The 20,806-nt window shown below is 43.0% G+C and overlaps 1 protein-coding gene across 3 annotated transcripts in view; it reads right to left on the minus strand.

Annotated features, from left to right (window-relative positions):
* LMTK2 (lemur tyrosine kinase 2) overlaps window positions 1-16,715 on the minus strand; it is an 81,215-nt gene extending 64,500 nt beyond the window's left edge. For 2 of the 3 annotated variants that reach the window (XM_064593308.1, XM_045875817.3), the window contains exon 1: window positions 16,426-16,715. In XM_064593308.1, the coding sequence (XP_064449378.1) occupies window positions 16,426-16,513 (88 nt within the window). In that variant the 5' untranslated portion in view covers window positions 16,514-16,715. The remainder of the gene's footprint in view (window positions 1-16,425) is intronic. The other variant, XM_064593307.1, reaches the window with a different exon arrangement.
* Window positions 16,716-20,806: the final 4,091 nt, after the last annotated feature.

A 20,806-nucleotide genomic window follows, 5' to 3' on the forward strand; every position in this document is an offset into this window, starting at 1 on the left:
AATTTTGTCCTGGGGCTTCCCACAGTCTTTAGCCTTATGTCCACACTCCATGATAAGCCCCAGTGTCCGTCGTCGTCAGCTGCCATTTGCCCTCCGCCCCAGGCTCTCATCACTCTTAACTCTACTGCATCTAACATGAACTACTCTCAGTCCTTCCAGGCAGGTCCTCTGCCCCTTCAGAGTCTGCAAGTTTACATCCCCTACCAGAAACCTTCCCCACTGACACACCCCCTCCACTAATTCATCCTCACCACTCAGACCTCAACTTGGAAAGCGTCCCCGAGGTCCCACGGGTTAGAGTCCCTGCCTCTGGAGCCCCCATGCACCTGTACGGCCCACCCAAGAGTTTATCACACTGTGTATTCTAAAAGCCCAAATGTCCTCCCCACAAGACTGCAAGCTAAATGAGGTCAGTGTCCAGGTCTGTACACTCCAGCAATGACTCCAGGCCCCAGGACAGAGCCTGGCATTCAGTCAGAAGGGGGGAGTGGATGGAGTCAGAGAGACAGCAACTAAGGGGCTTGAGAAGGGAGGGAAGATAAGCAAGAGAGAGAGAGAGAGAGAGAGAAATTCATTAATCATCTACTGGTTACCAGAAGAAACTTACGTTTCCAGGGTCAAAAAAGATTATAAAAGTAGCATTCCTTCAGTGATTTTATGCTCTTATTTGGCAAAGATTTTCCTCCCATTACTAATCACACCCCAACAGACACTGTATTGGAGTGGTTCTGACCCTTCCCACTATTAATAGTTTACCACTTATTCCCTAGGTCACAGAGAACTTCCACATTCTTTATTTACCCATTTTGCAATTCATGTTTAGTAGTGTAACTATTCAGTTGTTTTCTTCCAAAGTAGATTTCCCCCAACTTATGTTCTCCTGTGATAAGGAGCATTTACTCACACCTGTGTTCTCCACACAGCTGCATTTCACTGGAAGCTGTCAGAGCAGGTTCGTTCTGCCTGCAAGGGAGGAATACAAAGGTGCCCTCTCCTCTGCAAGAGCCCCCGGGAGGGGCTGCACTGAGAGGAAAGCCCAGTGCACTAGAGGGGTCTCCACTGGGACACTGGTAAGAGGAGGAAAAAAAAGGCATCTTAACAGATGCCTTCTAAGATGTGACTCTGAATTTGCTTTAGTCTGAACACTGGGTACCAAGCTGCTCAGGCCACCCTAACCGTTCCCACACACCGGTGCTTAAACAACAGAAATCCAATGTCTCACAGTTCTGGAGGCTGGATATCCAACGTCAAGGTGTGGCAGGGTTGGTCCCTTTTGAGGCCTTTCTCCTTGGCTTGCAGAGGACAGCTGTGTTCTCACTGTGTCTTCCCGTGGTCTTTCTGCACATCCCTGATATCTCTTTGTATGTACAAATTTCCTCTTCTCATGAGGACACCAGTCATACTGGATTGGCAACTAAGGAGCTAATGGCCTCGTTTTAACAGTCACTTCTTTAAAGACCTCATCTCCAAATACCATCACCTTCTGAGGGACTGGGGCGGGGGGGGGGGGGGCGTTGGACAGGGACTCAGATAGGTCCATAACGCTGTACATTCAATAATTCAGGAACACTGCCCGCCCCTCCATCCTCGGTAGGGGATCCATCTTGGGCAGCACCCGGGACAAGTATATGCTGCCCTCCTCTCTGGCTTCCCAGGACGCAGAAGGTTGGGAATGGAAAGGACCAGTAAGGCAAGTGTCAGAGGTGGATGTCACCCTCCCATGTTCTCTCTTCTCTGCCCTCTGGCCTCTGGAAATTCACATGAGAGATTTATGTGTCTACATAACAATTAAAACTGTGGCCACTGGGCTGATTAGACAAAGGGAACTCGGTACAACTCAGGGAAGCTAGGGACCAGAGATCTTCCAAACTGGTCCTGACATAAAGTCCACTTCTAAATACAAAGTTTTGGCTTTTTTTCCCCCCTTTTTTTCTGTAAGGGTGGGAGGACTAATATTTGGACATTTTCCAATATCCTGACAAGTAGCTTCACATCCTGGACACCTAGTAAAATGAATCATCATCATACTACTTGGGGAAAAAAATTTAGACAATTACTGCAGAACATGCATTTCTACTTAACACCTCGAAATTACAAATCCATCTATCATAAAGCTTTCCTGTACACAGAATCTTAAGTCACTAAATGTTTTCCTTCCCTCTTAATGTAATAATACATCTATTTAGAATAACATTAAATAATCTAGAACATTCCTAATGTATTCTAATATTAGAAAGAGAAAATGAAGCATAGCACTAAATACGCCCAACCACAAGAACAGTAAATAGTGCACTGATGATCTAGTTGATGAATCCGAGATTCCACAAAGATCCCTAAGCCAGAATATCAAAAGCCTAGAAAAACAAACCACATTGTGTGCTAATCACAGACAGTGAAGTGTTCTTTTTGCTCAAAAATGACTTTCAAGGTCAGCCAACCCAACTGTTCTCTCATACTTGCGGAAAGGTTATATAATTTGAGTGCTGACTGTATACCTGTGAATGAGATCATATATAAAGTTACTGTTTCTCTCAGCCTATTCCATCGAACTGTTATCAAAGGTTCATTTCATTCCAATTTAAAAAACACCAACCAGGATGGAGACTACCACAGAGGAGTTCATCTAACATGGTAACAGTTCAACCAAAGGAATGTCAGGCTCACAGGACTTCAGTGACACGACTCTGCCCCTACCCTGGGGAAAACCATGACACGGATAATATTTTACGAACCAGAATCTTAATTAAGTTCATGGCATAGTTAGGTTGTGGAGTCATCGAGAGTGCTCAGATGTCTATCACAGCTCTGAATCAGGATCTTCCTGCAGTCCAGGAAGCCAGCTCAGGAAGAGGCAGCATCTGGTCCCAGTTTCCCAGGGCTTCTTCCCCCATAACTGATCACTTCAGTGTCCCGCTAATATCTAAGGGAAAGGACATTCTGTCTTTCCATATGACTTCCTGTTGAAATGCAGAGAAGTGTACAGATAGATCAATGGCAGTACTGGATTCACAACGCTTAGCCAATACAATTTCTGCACAATAGGACCCAAAGGATGGGAGAAATGACCTAAATGTATGCTCCTTACTTCCCAGGTAGGGCAGACCTTAAGTACCCTAAAAAAACATGTCTACCCTTTCCTTAAATTTTCCTACAGGACCTTGATATAGAGTCTATGGTCTCAGAAACTCTCTAGCTTCCTAAGGTCTAATTTAAATTCTTGCTAATATAATTGTAATGTATTCTTAGGCAATGTGTCTTTGAAAGTTCTCTCTTCAGAGAGGAGGCAGATTGTGATGGATGCAACCAGACTGGCCATTGGAATGGCTGGGACTCAGGGACGGGTACAGAGAATTCATTATACTCCTCTGCCTACTTTTGTGTATGTTCAAAATTCCCCATAATAAAGTTTTATTTTTTAAGTACTATCTTTGTAACAAAGCCAGAAATTGCTTATGACGTTGACCTTGACAAGGTTCTATAGTACATGCAGGCAAGATTACCTAGGGTTTCCTATCTGATAATGCTTCACTGATATGTCTTTGTATTATATTTAAAAAATAAACCCAATGACAACTTAACCCAATATAACCAGGTGCCTCCAGACACTCAAGTGTCCAGCCCAAGATAAAAGATCAATAGATAATTAAAAGAGCTATGGGGGTGGGGTGTCTCCTAGCCACACAGCTGCCCCATCACCCTACTGTGAAGTCCACCAGTCAGCAAGTCCCGCCAAACATATCCTTCATTCAACAAATGTTTACTAAGCATCTTCGATATATCGGACAGGCATTGCTATCCATTCTGGGAATCTAGAAGACCCCACACTCACAGCTTACATTCTTGTGCAGGGAGACAGACAATAAGCAGGTAAATACATATACAGCACCTCAGACACTGATAAGCAATGTGGAAAAATTAAGCAATGGATTGGGGAGATTCATTATTTTATATAAAGTGACTGGGGAACACATTTCTGATATTACAATTAACCCAAGAAATGATAGTGGTTTGGCCCCAGGTAGTTATATAATTCATGTTGATACTTAAATAGTGCTTACTATGTGCCACGCACTACTCCAAACTCACCCAATCCCACAACAAGCCTTTGCAGTAGGTAATATTATTAGCCTCGTTTTAAAATGAAGAAACTGAGCAACGCAGAGGTGAAGGTGCTTCTCCAAGGTCACAGCACCTAGGTGACACTGTTACACCAATAAAGTTATCCAAAATCAAAGCTCTGTAGAAAATTATGTATGTTAAGTTGTTCTATTACGTATTATGTGTTTAACGAGAGAAGGGGTCCAGGAGAAAATACAAATGACAAAGAAGGATGCCCCTGATAACTAACCCCCAGAAGGAAGCCAGGGCTGGAAAAGGATGGGATTTAGGGCATAAATCAAGAAGGTAGTCTTAAAGAGCTGAGAAAAAGAAGAGAAAAATGACACTTGTCTATGACTCCACATATGTTTCTCAATACCTATCTGTGAATCTTAAAAGTATACACAAAATATCTGCTCAATGAGCATTATTCTTGGGATCCACAGCACTCAGCAGATTCTAAAAAGGATCCATTCCTCCACAAAAGCATATAAATCGATGGTGTTTGAAGTATTTTTCATGTTTACAAGTTTATGATTACATTTTCTAAAAGTCAGAATTATTTTTATCACCTTTAATTAAACAGTGCAACTTCATTTCATAGGTGGAGACTAAAACTAATTTTTTTAAAGATTTTATTTATTTGAGAGAGAGAGTGCAAGCGGGCACAAGCAGGGGAGTGGCAGAGGGAGAGGGAGAGGCAGATTCCCTGCTAAGCGCGGAGCCCAATGCAGAGTGCAATCCCAGGAGCCCAGGATCATGACCTGAGCCAAAGGCAGATGCTTAACCCACTGAGCCACCCAGGCTCCCCTAAACTGTTATTCTTACAAATTTTTTTTTTAATTTTAAAAACCCCATGAATGTGGGTTTTGGGCCTCTTTACAGAAGTCTGCACTTTAGCTTCCTAATTTTCAATAAACAATTATCTTTAGTACTTCAAGAATCAATTATATGACAATTACATTTAAATTTCATCTTGGGAGTGCCTGGGTGGCTCAGTCAGCTGAGCGACTGACTCTTGATTTCCCAACTCTTAATTTCGGCTGAGGTCATGATCTCAGGGGCGTGGGATCAAGCCCTGCATCGGGCTCCTGCTCAGTGTGGAGTCTGCTTGAGATTCTCTCTCCCTCTAACTCTGCCCCTCCCCCCAGCTTGCAAGCTCTCTCAAATAAATAAATAAATAAAATCTTTAAAAAAATTTCATCTCTGTACTTTCAGATAGCAAATAGAAATAAATAGGTGCACCTGGCTGGCTCAGTCAGTTGAGCGACCTACTCTTGATTTCCGCATGGATCGTGGTCTTAGGGTCGTGGGATCCAGCCTCGAGTCGTTCAGTGTAGAGTCTACTTGAGATTCTCTCTCCTTCCTCTGCCCCTCCCACTGTGCTTTCTCTCTCCCAAATAAATTAGAAAGAAGGAAGGAAGGAAGGAAGGAAGGAAGGAAGGAAGGAAGGAAGGAAGGAAGGAAGGAAGGGAAGGAAGGGAAGGAAGGAAGGAAGAGAAAGATCCAGAGGAGAAATGACTGCAATTAGTCTGTGTGCATGTGTACATCAGACAAATGAAAGCGTTCTGAGGGTAGGTACTAAAGCAGTGTACTTGGCGAACAGGGGGGTCTGGCTGTTAAGGGCCCTCCTTCTGGATTAGGTCTGCCACTGACTAGCAGAATGGGTTCAAATCACTACTGAACTTCTTTGGGCCTTAGTGCCTTCACCTCTAGGCTGGCACATCAGCTTTAAAATTCTCTGTACAAGGATTTATAATTCCACAATTTTATGAGTCTACCAAGTACCTGTATGGTTAATACCAGAAATCAAGTCTTTTATTAAAGTTTTCTTTTTCTTAAAGAAAATGAAGTCAAACCACAGATTTCTGGAGTGCACCCGGGCACCAGGCCTCTGGTGGAGCATTCCCAGGGGACTATTTTGGTAAGTTTGTTATTTTTCTGTGCCTCACTAGCAATCAGTGTCCTGGTGTTGCCTTTTAATAGTAGTCTGAAGTCAGAGTCAAGTGGGGCTCTGCGCTGTGACTAGCAGGCTGGATCCTTGGAAAGTAACCGTTGTTGCCGACACAGAGAACCATCCTACACAGGCACACTGCCAGGTGGAACCAGGAAGAGGAATTTTTTTTTTCCTTGTGAAAGGAGCACAAGCTGAATTTATCAGGGGTTTGGGGAAGAAACTGCAATGTGAAAAATACTTTCAACTTAAATTCAGCAGCTCATCTGAAAGGCAACCAATAGACCACAAGGCTCTGGTTTTGCAATAAAAAAGTTGAAACTACAAAATTTCACAATTACTAACTGGTTAAAGTAGCTACTGTAAATGTGCAAAATGATTGCACACTCATCCTCCTCGACCTTCTAAGTCCAAGATGCCTTAGAGATTTACTTCTTATAATTAAAGGTTGCAATGTCATCATGTCAAACTCAAGTCTCCTGGGCAGTAGAGCAAACAAGGCAAAAAGACATTCTCAGGATGAACTTTGAACATGGGCCTCAAGGAGGAAAAAATCATAAGCTTTTAAAAAATTAAATAACAGTGTTTTCATTTTGGATAAAAGCAACTTCCCCCTCAAAAATCACTATCATAGATGCTTGTAACTCAATTTTTTTCTCCCACCCAAGGCATACAGATGTTGCCAAAAACAACAGTCCTGAAATATCTGTACTAGTATGTGAGCCCAGGATGTTCTTAATCAAACCGGACTGATTATACAATCATTACAATGTAGCAGTTTCAGAGATTAAATGGTGTACTTTCTTTAGCTCATCATAAGACTATTTTGTACATACCAATACATCCACAGCAAATATACAAAAAATGTATCAACTGGCTAAAAAAAAAAAAGGTACTTGTTGAAAAATATGAAATAGGGGCACCTAGGTGGCTCAGTCAGTTAAGCGTCTGCCTCCAGCTCAGATCACAATCCCAGAGTCCTGGGATCAAGTCCCAGTGTCGGGCTCCCTGCTCAGCAGGGAACCTGCCTCGCCCTCTCCCTCTGCTAGTGCTCTCTCTCTCTTTCAAATAAATAAATAAAATCTTAAAAAAAAAAAAAAGATATGAAATAGGCTACAAATCCCAGGCTACGCTAAAATAAACTAGCTTAGAAAAATAACCTTTTTGAAAGCAAGACATTAATGACGTGATACTATCCTGGAAAGAAACAGCCCTGAAAGTTACTGAACAGGTCACGAATCCAGGGTTCTTGTGCTGTCGTGCACGCGTCTCACCTGGGGAACCAGGAATGTCCCTGAGTTACGCCTGCTCTAGCTTCATTTCCTGGCTGAGCTGAGCTCCAGCAGGCAAAACCCTGGTCAGTCCAGGGCTGGCACGTTTAAACCACGAGGCTCTCAGCACACAACTCTGGCATCTGACTGTCAGGCTACCAGCTCGCAGTTTTTACCAATTATTTATACAGGATATTCATAAAACGTAAAGAGGTCATCATTTATACCAACTTCCAGAGAAGGGGTGAAATTTAAAAAAAAAAAAAAAGGGCATTTAGAGCTGTAACTGTTCTGCCCTGCAGTGTTTAAATTCCTTTGCGGTTATCGCATACCTACTTTTCACAGGAAGATTCCTCAGAACAACATCCACATACCGTGGTCAGGAGCAGGAGTCTCTCCAGAACTCAGGTGTTGACATTAATTTTTAAAATTTAAATTGTTCTTCCTTCCTTGAGTCTCACTAGTTACCCAAGTCAACGGATTTCCATCAAATAACTGATTTTATCTTATCTCTAGTACAAGATAAAATATTTATATTGTGAGGGCAGAGAAATCACCAAAACAGTATTATAAATCCAAATTTCCAGACCAGCCTCCAGAATTCTGATTCTGTTGGTTTGTTTGTGGTCCAAAAATCTGCATTTCTACAAATACCTCAGTGATCTTCATGCAAGTCCTGTTTTATAAAAATATCCTCACTTTTTCCTGAAACACTTTCAGTTCATCAGGTACTATGGCATTTACATCAAAGCAAGGGGGTGGCCGAGCTAGTAGGAAGCATACAGGCGAACAAGATTCACCACAAATAAAAACTGCTGATGCTGGGTGATGGGTACATGAAGACCCACTGTATAATTTACTCTACCTTTGAATATGTTTGAAATTATCCAGAACAAAAAGTGAAAAGAAATGAAAAGCTCTGTAAACAGATCAAAACAAGTCTACAGCTCCTTGTGAACTTTTACCAATTAAGAAATCACCAATTAAAGGAGTTACTTACAATCCTTTTCAACAATTGCCAAAGCTGACAGACCCCCCCCCCCAAATAATTCTAATTAAATTCTTAAGCCTAAGAGGTTTCCCTCATATTCTCAGAGATTAGGCTGCCTTTTGGGACAGTAAATCACATCTATTTTTCAAATATCTTATTGCTCTAAAAATAAAAATAACATCCCGCCAATATCATTATATCACAAACATGGGATATAGAGTGCTATGGTAATGCTGTCAGTTGGTAACAGGTGGTTAAGGGACAGGGAGAAAACATGGGCAGGGCCCTTCCAAGTCATTTGTTCCTAAGAGATCCTTCATCTTTCCAAAATCTCTTTCTCTCTTCTTCCCAACACGTAGGATTAGCTATAGGAAGGAGAAGATCAAAACCCCATTATACATGCCCCGGTAGCAGCAAGCAAATCCAGGGCCCAAATCTTGGTTTCTAATATCATTCTCCAAAAAAAGGAACCAGGCTGAAGAAATGGCTAATTCTAGGGCTGAACAGGGAAATATACAAGATGGGCCTACAGCTTCTTCAGTGTCAGAAAGTAAGAAAGTGCTTAAAAAAAAAAAAAGGTGGGGATGGCGGTACCAGAGCCAACTGAAGGAGCTCCCAATGGCCAAAGCTGGCACAATTTGAGCAACAAAATAAATAACCTGGTATTGGATTACAACCCCAAATGTAAAATCAATATCCATGTGTCCACTCTGATATAAATAACTGAGTAAGAAAATTAATGGGAAAGAAGAGTTAAATCTCCCATACCAAAGAATTCCAGATAAGTGTATAATAAGTACTTGTCCAGGGGGTGGAGCGTAACTCACCACCCCTTAAATGTGGGCTGTACATGTATGTACCATGGAGAAGGGAAAGAAAAGAAACTTTGCAGTGGAGAAAGCTGACAAACAGGTGATCACAGTCAGGTGATCACATGACCAGTCATGTTGAAAGCATGTACTCTTGACACGATGTGATTAGAATGGCACTTTATCTCTGTGGTCTTCCTCCCAAAAACATATGACCCCGGCCTAATCAATGAGAAAAACTCCTCAAGAACTGTCAAGATCATCAAAAAAGAGGAACATGGCAATGGAGCCTAAGGAGACATGACACCTAAATGTAATGTAGTATCCTGGAACAGAAAAAGGACACTAGGGAAACACTAAATAAATATGAATGAAGTATGGACTTCAGTTAATAATCACATATTCATATTGGCTCCTCACCACACAAATGTAAGATGTTAAGAAGAAAAACTAGGTAAAGGATACGCAGGAACTCTTTGTACTGTCTTTGCAACTTTTCTGTAAATCTAAAATTGTTCCAAAAGACAAGGTTTATTATTAAAAATAAGACAACTATAAATGGCCTCATTCCAGGCAGTGGGCTGTGGATGGATGAAAAGCAAAGTCTGCAGGAGAATGAGAGGCTGTAAGCTTACATCCTCTCCTTTTAGCTCACACACACTCTGGAGTACTGGTCTGTGAACTTCGGTCTCCGGCACCATCCTCACCCACAAACTTTACCTGAGCATCCATACCCAGTGAGATACCGTGCAAACACCAGAAATACGGAGGATATAGGACACAGTCCTTGCAGTTGGAGTGAAGAGACAAGTCTTAAAGAAATGAGTGGTATTTGCTAAATGCAAATGGTAGACTGGTACAGACAATCCAAACCTTTCTGATCAGAGCCCATCAGTAAATTTTCTTTACATTCCTTTCATTTCATGCACGCTGATTTACAAAGCATAAAAAATGTGTTAGTATACCAATATATTCTGTACCTTAAAAAGTCACATAAGTCAAAATTTTTACTGAGGCTCCAATGTTTTCATCCCACACCCCACGGAACATCTTGTTCCACAAGTGAACACTCTAGTAGGATTCATTGGGGAAGGGAATCTCTAGGATCTGGGCAAGAAGAAAGGTCTTGGTAGGGAGACTAGGGCAGCAAAGAGGCGAGAAGAAAAGACCAGAAAGAAAAAGACGACAGCACAGAGGTGATGGAGAAGCCAGACAACAGAGAGAATATATGGAGAGCTGGGAATAATTTACAAATGAGAAGCATATGAACTTCGCTCTTAAAAGTGCCACGAAAGGTGGAAAGTGGAGGCAGGGATCACAGATGCCCTACAGCAGAAATCTGGTTGCACTGACCTTTCCTGACCAAGTCTTCCCAAACTGGGGTCTGATGCTGGAGGCCAGGGGCTACTCTAGCCCCACATGGTCTTGGCACACCTATCTGACTGGATGGTAATTTAGGGCTTTTAAACAAACACATATTATATGGTAAAATGCAAAATCTGCCAAACTGTCAAAAATAAAAGGTGTGCAACCGCTATCCCCCCAAGACCCAAGAGGGCGGATGAGTAAAGAGTCACTCTTTTGTCGTGGGGGGGGGGGCGGGGAAGAGCGGCTGAGCACTGGCTTAGACCAAGATGGGCCAGGGAGAACGAGAGGTACTCCCCACGTTGTGGTTTGGGGCACCTGAGGCATCTGGCGTCAACAATTCTCATCTTTCCCTTTGAATCACAATAAAGTCAAATGAAATTTGGAATCTCTGCATTGTGCTAACCTTTGGGGGGAAAAAACTACCTTTTTTTTAAACACTGAGGTTATTTTTCTGATATGCCTATTCTTTGTGGCAAATAACTGTAATGCCAAGGCACAGTTCCAAATTAGTCACTTGCTAGCAATTTAAAAATACTTCACTCTAATATTTTGCTCCGACGCACTGATTTTACCGTATTTCCTCAGTTTTCTCTTACAGTGTCTTCATATGAAGGTTTACAGAAAAGTTGAGAATAGAAACTAAAAACGACCCTAGACAGGAGTGTGTTTTAGAACAGGATCATTTGTACAACTTCTCCTCTTTCTAATATTCCTTTCCTCGTGCTTGAGTAATAAATAAACCTCCTAAGGGGCACCTGGCTGGCTTAGACGGGGGAGCTCGTGGCTCTTGATCTTGGTGTTGTGGGTTTAAGCCCCACACTGAGTGTGGATGACTTAAATAAACTTAAAAAAATAATAATAAGATAAATAAACCTTTTAAGAAAAGGCACAGCTAAAAGACTACAAAAATACATGACTTTAAAAGAGAGGGAGGAAGCAACTCAGTCATACTCATCTCTCCAAATGACACTTTCTAAGGGCCCAGCTTAGCGGGTTGTTTTCAGGGATGCTTTATGCTGTTTGGGATCAGCTAGACCTGCATTGCTTGTGGTTCCTTTAAGTACATTAAAACCAGAAACTGTTCACATGCAAGAGCTTTAATAATCTTGACATTTAAAAACAGGTTTATTACATAAAAGTGGACTAATCCAGATCATCCTGAAAATTTCTAGCACAATTCCCCAACATTATGAATTTCAAGAAATAACAATACCAGCCTATGTATTACCCTTAAATAAGCCAGATTTCTCTGTGAAGGATCTCTTCTTCACCCATCATACAAGTTATTTTAAGCAACAAAGGTTTTTAAATCTGGTAAACTCTAGGCATGCCATGATAAGCAGCTACCACTTTGAGCTCCTTCTCTGAACCATACCACTTACCATTAGTCGATTACATGGTAACCCACCAATTTTACAAGGAAATCTGAAGCAATGAAGAAGCCTAACGTAGCAGACATGGCACACCATCCTGACATAACCCCCCACAACCCTTAGGGTAAATATCATCATCCTTTTTCTGAGTTGAGTTCTGAGAAGCTTGGAGAGGTCAAGTAACTGGCCCAAGGTCTCAACACTGTTGAAGTGGCAAGGGAAGGTCTCCCACCCAGACTGACTCCAAAGCCCAAGCTCTGTCCGTCCGCAACACCCGCTCCTCCTGTGACTGGTTCACGACTTTCACTCTTAACAGGACTCAAAGGCTGGCTTCTTTTGATACGTCCACCTACAAGGACTTTTTTGAAGACTCATTTGTTGCAGAACCCTGGCCACCCCATACAGAACATTTCATTTATGTTACAAAGTCTTTTTTTGTGACATGTTACAGCTGTTATCTAAGTGACATAGCAGGCCCAAGGACTCCCTAAATTTCCAGAGAATTGCATGAACAGTCAGCACACTGATATCAGCAAAACTGTAGGGATTTGATAACTTCAATGCTGATCAGCTACAAAACTGTTGGGACAGACTTCCTATTACTGTGCAAATGAGCATATCTAGTTAACCAAAAAATACCACCAGCTGAGAGCAACTACAACATGCCCAACCGAAATCAAATCTCAAGCCCTACAGCCATAGTACCTGAAATAATCTGCATGGAAAACCTGATGAAAATAATTTTTATTTCTCAGAAGCTATTGAAATAAACACAAAAATTCACACTTTTTGAAAGCACTTCCTTTACTGCAGAATCTTTTTCAAGATCCAAGTCTGTTTGTTTAATCTAAAACAAGAGCCCCGGTTTCACAAGCTGCTGTTTAATAAGTAGCCGAGTCCCACCGGCTTCACAGACTTCCGTGAGCTCCTTTATCTGGAACTGCTAAAAGCTTCCTCTGTACTCGGTGACCTAATATGCCACAAAACAATAGAAGTGGGTTTCCTTGTCTAACCACTATCCTAATATTAATAACAAACTGTGGACTTAGAGAATGCCTTCACAAATACAAACAGATCTTTCTTTATGATGTGAATCCCAAGAATCTTACAAAAGGTGCATAAATGTTTTCTGAGAAGAATGATCTGGTAACTATGACCAGGAGAAAATAATTTCTCAACTGTAGCCTTAGTTCGGTAATTTCACCATGTGCGAAAACAGTGGATTTTTTTCCCTTTATGGAAGCTTCCTAGTGAGGACCAACGAGATCTCCATCTGTATAACAAGGACCCTTGCAGAAATAGACATTCTCAGGAAGAGGCCCCCAAAGAGGGCGTAAGCAACTCTCAGAGCAATAGAGAGGCCCAAAATAAAGTTCAAGCAAGAAATGCCTTCCTTGTACACCTGAAACTAATATAACACTGTATGTTACCCAACTGGAATTAAAATAAAAACTTAAAAAAAAAAAAGAAAAAGAAATGCCTTCTTGCCTGATGGGCAAAGGCAATCCACATATTTATAAAGCTTAATTATGAATGAATGGGTAAATACCCTTTTCAACTTCCAAACCTAGAAATGAATTTTGGCTGAATTTTAGTTAACTGACTCATTTCTTTCTCCATGCAAAGGTTAAATTCAAGCATTTTTTCCAATCTATTTTTGATAAGCCATGCTTTCTTCAAGGCACTATTAACCAGTCAGAAATTTAAGTAGAAAGAATAAAGGCCAAGGAGACAAAAGACACTATGCAATGGATCTATCCTTAATATGAAAATGGCCAGTCCCCCAGATAATCAAAGGCTTGAGAGTTACTATGTTTTCAACATTTAACTGCTCTTTTATCTAGCATATATGTTCAAAAGGGGTTCCACTTTCTTAACCAGTGAGATCACTTCCCAGGATTAGTCAAAGGTTTCTTTATTCTTCTTGGCCTAATACATCTTCATCAAGAATCCATCTCCGTTACCAGAATTAACAATCTCTTTTGGATGGAAATACAAACCGCCAAATCTATGTGTGATTATGCATCTTTTCCATAGAATTTAACCTTAGATACCTGTCATTCATATGCCATATATCTAATCATATACCTTCTGAGCTACAGAATATGAAGGGAAAATCTGCAAAAGCTGCTATACATCAGCAAATATTTCTTTATGCTTTATGTCAAAATTTGGTATTTCTATTTATGGATTAATTTTCCTGATTGTTTTGTTTTACAACGCTCCCAAAAAAACTCAGATTTTATGATTCACACCTCCATAAAACAGTGGAAGAATGGAATAAAAATCATGTTAAGAGGTTTATAGGCAGACACATTTCCATGGGTTCTCACATAGAACCTGTTTTTCAAAAAATATAAAAATTTAAGTGCAAAGTCATCTGGAAACTTCTTGAATCCCTCTCACTAAATACTCTTTGTCCACTATCCTACTCTAGTGCTAATTTTGAATTTCACCATCAGTTTCTTTTCAATATTAACATCAACATCTTTCCATACAGTCTTTTATAACTTCCCAGGTACTTTCTGTGACTCTTATCTGGGGAGCATATACTTCTAATAACATTCATTTTTCTTATCTATCAGATCAGAAAACAGAAATCACCTAACAAATATTTGATATAAGGCAGTGGCAAAAATTCAGCCATAAGTTACATGGTACAATGGTTAACAGTTAATACTCAAAGGGCACTCAATGACATAACCTGGTGTAGCTCTGGAAACAATTATACATAACTTTCCTTTACTGGGGAAGGTAACTTCCACATTGTGTACTCAGTGAACATCATTTAAAAATAACTCTTTTTTTTTTATCTTTTTTTTTTTTTTTTTAAGATTTTATTTATTTGACAGAGCGAGATACACAGCGAGAGAGAGAACACAAGCAGGGGGAGTGGGAGAGGGAGAAGCAGGCCTCCTGCAGAGCAGGAAGCCCGATGCGGGGCTCGATCCCAGGACCCTGGGATCATGACCTGAGCCGAAGGCAGACGCTTAACGACTGAGCCACCCAGGCGCCACCAAATCTTTTTTTTTTTTTAAGATTTAATTAATTTATTTGACAGAGAGACACAGTGAGAAAGGGAACACAAGCAGTGGGAGTGGAAGAGGGAGAAGCAGGCTTCCCACGGAGCAGGGAGCCCGATGAGGGTCTCGATCCCAGGACCCCGGGATCATGACCTGAGCCGAAGGCAGACGCTTAACGACTGAGCCACCCAGGCGCCCTTAAAAATAACTCTTAATCTCAGGAGTATGCCTAAACACTTGTAAGGCTTTAAGTGGGGAAGTGGAAAAATCACACAACTAGGGGAATTCAAGACCTGGGTATTTGATGTAGCTCCGCCTACAATTTAGCTGTGTCACCTTGGGTAGGTCATTTGACCCCCAGGGCCTCAGCATCTTCAACTGCAAAACAAAGATATCAGACTCAATTTTCTTTGAGGTCTCTTCCAATATGAAAATTTCACGAATCTAGGAAATTTCAGTCTCTCCTTATTAAAGATAAGCACTAGATCTTAACCCAGATTTTTTTTTCCTTTAAAAAAAAGAAAATAGCTGGGGCGCCTGGGTGGCTCAGTTGGTTAAGCGACTGCCTTCAGCTCAGGTCATGATCCCAGGGTCCTGGAATTGAGCCCCGCATCAGGCTCCCTGCTCAGCGGAAGCCTGCTTCTCGCTTTCCCACTCCCCCTGCTTGTGTTCCCTCTCTGGCTGTCTCTCTCTGTCAAATAAATAAATAAAATCTTTTTAAAAATAAAAGAAAAAAGAAAAAAAAAGAAAATAACCCAACTTGGGATGCTTTCCTGGGGTAAAGTTTTATCTGGGAGAATAAACCACAACTGAAAACGATGTCTAGAAAATGGGGAGAAAAAAAGGAAAATCACACCCTGACGTAGCTAAAATAGAAACTTCAATCACCCTTGGGCCATTCTGTCAATAGTTATTCAAAGGCTGCTACTCTAATCACTGCTTCCTAAAATAGAAATATTTACAGAGTTGTCTCCTTCTCATTCCCAGAGATTCAATCCCAATAAAAAGCACAGAGTCCAAAATCAATTTACAACTTCAGAACAAGTTGCAGGGAGCGAAGGAAACTCGCAACCCATCTCACCAAGTCATTTGCATTTAAGTAGGATTAGAGCTAAGAAACGGTTCTTATTATAAGATGTGAGAAACGCACAGGAGGCAGGTGACATCTGAAAGGGAAGCAGAACTGCCAGAAAGGGATGTAGGCTGAGGACCTTCGGGCAACAGGTTCAGAGCTGGTACCGCAGCCTACCCCGGGAGAGGTCGATCCCTGCCACCCCGCTCGCCGCCCTCCCGGGGCCCAACCGCGTCGCCTCGCCCCCGCTTCGGCCCTGGAGAGGCTGCCCGCTCCCCCACCCCACGCCCCTGCGGCAGAAACCTCCCTAATCGCTCGCTTCCCCGGGCCTCCCGCCCCGGCAGGCCCTCCGATTCCTCGGCGCCGACGCCGGACCGGGCCCGGAGCTTCCTCCCCGGCCACCCCCGTCGCAGTGGCCCCGCAGCCTGGGTTCCCGCAGCCCCGTCCCCGCAGCTGGCCCGCTCACCTGCACCTGTTTGCGGAAGTGGCGCGGCCCCCGCACTGCCGGCGGCCAGGAGCAACAACGGCAGCAGCAACGCCGGCGGCCCCGGCATCTCGCCCACGGCGCGGCCCCGGGGCCGGCTCTCGGGTCGCCTTCCGTCGGTCCGTCCGTCAGTCGGTCCTGCCTGCCTCAGCGGCACCCGCGCCGGCTGCTCCTGAGCACACGTCGCTTCGGCCAAACCTCAGCCTGGCTCCTGGTCCGCACCCGCCGCCCGGGCCACAGAAACACCATCCTTCCCGCCCGCCCGCCCGTGCCGCCGCCGCCGCCGCCGCCCCCTCTCAAAAGCAGCAACGGCAGCAGCCCTGCGGAGCCGCGGGCCAGGGCAGCCGCGCTCCCGCCGCCATGATGGGCTGCGTCATGTGACGTAGGGCGGGGGGCGGGACGCCGTGACGAACAGCCCAACCAGCCAATCGTCAGTTCCAAACCGGCTGGAGCGGCCCCGCCCACCACCCTGAAAGAGGGAGGGTGGCCGCCGGTGCGCCCCCTGCAGACGGAGGAGTGCGTGGGCAGCGGGTAATGCCGACAATTATTTTAATTTTTAAAATACAGGGAAGTATAGAGGAGACAATAAAAAGCAGTCAGAATCCATATGAATCTTTTTTCAATATTTTAAAATGAGCAAAAGTAGGCCTGTGTTGTCTTCTGCCTTTTTTACTTGTCATAGCCGTTTTACTCCCCTCTCCTTAGGTTGACCTACACATCCTATCCGTCATCAAAGATACTTGGGCTTCCATTTCAGTTCAACAAGAATAGAATGGCTCTCCCCTCACACCCACTGACTCAGCTCCTGAGCTCAAGATGTTCCCTTTGCCAAGAGTGCCCTTCCTGTCCTCTCGGCCACCTGGCACACTCTCTTTTCACTGTCAAGAGTCACCTAAAGGCTGACGTCATCTAAGATGGCCCCGCCCAGCCCCAGGAGAAATGACTGGCATCTCTTAGTGCCTCGCCCTGTCCCCAGACAGAGTGCTATCCCAGCTGCCGTACATTGTTCCTGTGACTGTAAACTCCCTGAGGACAGGAACTGTGCCCACGTCAGTGGGAGTCCCCCAGGGGCTGGCACAGGGCCTGGCTCCGAGGAGTTATTTCCTGAAGGAATAGTGCCCTGTCCTGGTGCTGGGCACGCCCAGCTGCCAACCTCCCCCCAGCAAGAGACAAGGTCCAGCCAACAGGTGAGGAGAGACCATAGTCCTGCAGAAAATGTAGAGAAAGCACCTTCCAGGCAGAAGCAACGAAATAGTTAGAGGCCTGGAGGTTGGGGAAATGCTGGGCTTTTCTGGAGAATGTACTTGTACTGGTTTGTGCATGAGAGGAACTGATTTGGATCTTATCAGATGGAGCTCTATAAACTGCAGGCAGGGGAGCCCAGTTCTCCAAACTCCTCAAATGTCCATCCTAAATGTCAGCTCTCTGCAGTGCTAAACCAGCCCTGGACACACAGACGATGCCCTGGGGAATATTTGTTGAATGATTAAGGCAAGCCAATAAACACCTAAGTAAACAAATAGCTGGAATGTGAAATACTGTGTTAAAGCGTCCCTGCCTGCCTGCTGATCTCTGTTTGGGAAAGGGGAGGTAGGCAAAGGTCTCTAAAAGAGATGCAATCACCCTGTTGTGCTTCTACTTCTATGAGGAAGCTCCGCACTTGAAGCCAGGGAATGCTCATGCTGGGTGTCGGGAGGAGTCACAGTGTTTATTTGTAGCAATGCTAGCCCAAGCAAGGCCCTGCCTCATAATCCTTGTGCTTGTTAATTATAATTAAAGTGCACCCCAACAGCACCATGTCAGACCGCAATCCCAAAGCAGGTTTCATTATTATTTGAGCAAAGCTCAAAGTTTAAAAAATATTTTTTTTTCTCACTTCACAGAGCAGGAGTTAAGGTACACATTCCTCAGAGGGCGTCTAATGGAAACATTTACCCTACCATCCACCTCACCACTCGAAACTTTGCCAGTGCTTCTCTTGAAGATTTCCAGGTAGAGAATGTATAAAACAATTGAAAACCTGTTTGCTTTGTTTAGTTTCACCTAGGAATCAGAAAATAGCCTTTGGCACAATTTGGAATTAGATCCCTAAGCTGAGAAGCAGTATCTTGCAGTGTGTTCCTATAGCTGTTCTTACCTGTGTGCAGCCTTTTCCAATTTTCTTCCCTGCCAGGCCATCACTTGGACAACCCTACTGGCATTCTTGTCCTGCCAGCAAGTTTGCACTGAGGGCTAGATGCTGAGGGATATGGAGTCAGTTTAGTACTAGATGAGCATGCATCTCTAGGGGTCTGGCATCCAGCAGATACTGTAAATGTTTGCAGGGCTGAGCTGGGTGCATACATGAGAGTTCTGTCAGAGGTATACTGGAACCAGCTGGTATCAGCTCATGAGAGCCAATTGTTAAATCTCCAGGAATTTTGCATGCCACTTGTTAGATACAGTCATTGTTAAAATTAAATTATATACACTTACAATTAAATAAATTATATTAAAAACAAAGACAGTAGGGCACCTGGGTGGCTCAGTCGTTTAAGTGGTGGACTCTTGATTTCAGCTCAGGTCATGATCTTAGGGTCCTGGGATTGAGCCCCAAGTCAGGCTCCATGCTCAGCAGGGAGTCTGCTTGAGGATTCTCTCTCCTCCCTCTACCCCTCACCCTGTCTAAAATAAATAAATCTTTTTTTTTAAAAAAAAGCAAAACAACAACAACAAAAAACAAAGGTAAAAAGGACAAGCACTTCCAAAATGAAAAGTAATGAGAACATTGGCAAAAATTGTCAAAATCAACTCTTCAAAACTAGAAATTAGCCAAAGGTTTGCAACAACACAAGGAGGATTTATTAAAGAAAAATGGCTAAATGTCAGTAAAAACTTTGAGTTTTATGGCATTTTCACTTGCAGTATTCCCATTCTTCTCCCACCACCTCCATGGTAGCCTTAAAAAAACAATAACCTCAAAACCACAGTAACTGTGAAAATGAGCAGCCTAACAGCTGCAAAAGAGAACAGGTTTGAAGCTTCCCTAAAAGCTGCATCCCCAGAGAACGGACAGTGTTTGACCCATCAGGCAGCTCCCTAGAAAGGCACCATTCTCAGGACTTGTCTTTATTTGATATAACTCAGAACTCCCTTAGTGCAAACATCTCTTTCCCCAGTTTGTTGAAAATAATCAGCGGTAATTGTTTAACATTGCAGCTTCCTGAGTCAGTGATACCTGTTGGCTGATCAAAAACTTAAAAGAAAAAATTAGGGGGACGCCTGGGTGGCTCAGTCAGTTAAGCATCTGCGTTCAGCTTAGGTCATGATCCTGGGGTCCTGGGATCGAGTTCCGCATCGGGCTCCTTGCTCAGCAGGGAGCCTGCTTCTCCCTCTGCCTGCTGCTCCCCCAGCTAGTGCTCGCTCTCTCTCTCTCTGACAAATAAAAGAAAATCTTAAAAAAAACAACAACTTAGGAATGAAGTATCAGTGGGGGCTTTGAGAAGCTCCAACATATTCCTGGAAATCTAGAAAGCTCTGTGCATATGCAAGGCTGTGCACATGCCCAGGAAAGACATGAGAAGGTCTAAATCATCCACCCCTGGCTGATCTTGAGGCTCTGTGCAAGCAAGATGTGAAGGCTAGGGCAAAATTTTAAGCTGCAGAGCATTGAAGGCATGCCTTAACACACATACAGAGACCCTTAGCAAAATTGAGGAGATACAGTGATCCAAGGCATTTAAGAAAACCTTCGTACAATCATTAACTAAACATTAAGCTAGGTAAACAGAGACATCAGTGGCCACACATAATAAAAAATATAGACTTTGCAGAATTAGTCCAGGAAAGTCTCTAAACAAAGAAGTGGTGACAGCCCAGTTGTTGCAACAACAAACAGCAACCACAAAACCAACTCTGGGGAAGGGAGATACTAGGGAAAACTGGTTTCCAGAGTTGCCATATTATGTGATCTTAAATGTCCAGTTAAAAAAAATTTGCAAGACACAAAAACAGGAAAGTATGCACCATACACAGGATAAAAGAGCAGTAAGGAAAAACTTCCCATGAGGAAGCTGAGAAGGTGGACTTAATAGAGAAAACTTTTAAATAAATAAAAAACCTATTAAAATTAATTGAAAAATAAACAAATCAGCTGTTACAAATATATTCAAGGAACTAAAGGAAACCATGTCTAAATAATTAAAGGTTGATTGAAAGACATTAAAGAAGACCTGACTAAATGGAAGATGTCCCATGTTCATGGATCAGAAGATTTAATATTATTAAGAAGGCAATACTCCCCAATTGATCTACAGATTCAATGCAATCCCATCAAATGCCAGCTGGCTTCTTTGCAGGAACTGAGAAGCTGATCCTAATACTC

This window comes from Mirounga angustirostris, unplaced genomic scaffold, assembly GCF_029215605.1.
Source record: "Mirounga angustirostris isolate CCGP_5_RB_7025 unplaced genomic scaffold, mMirAng1.0.hap1 SCAF_5, whole genome shotgun sequence".
NCBI lineage: Eukaryota > Metazoa > Chordata > Mammalia > Carnivora > Phocidae > Mirounga > Mirounga angustirostris.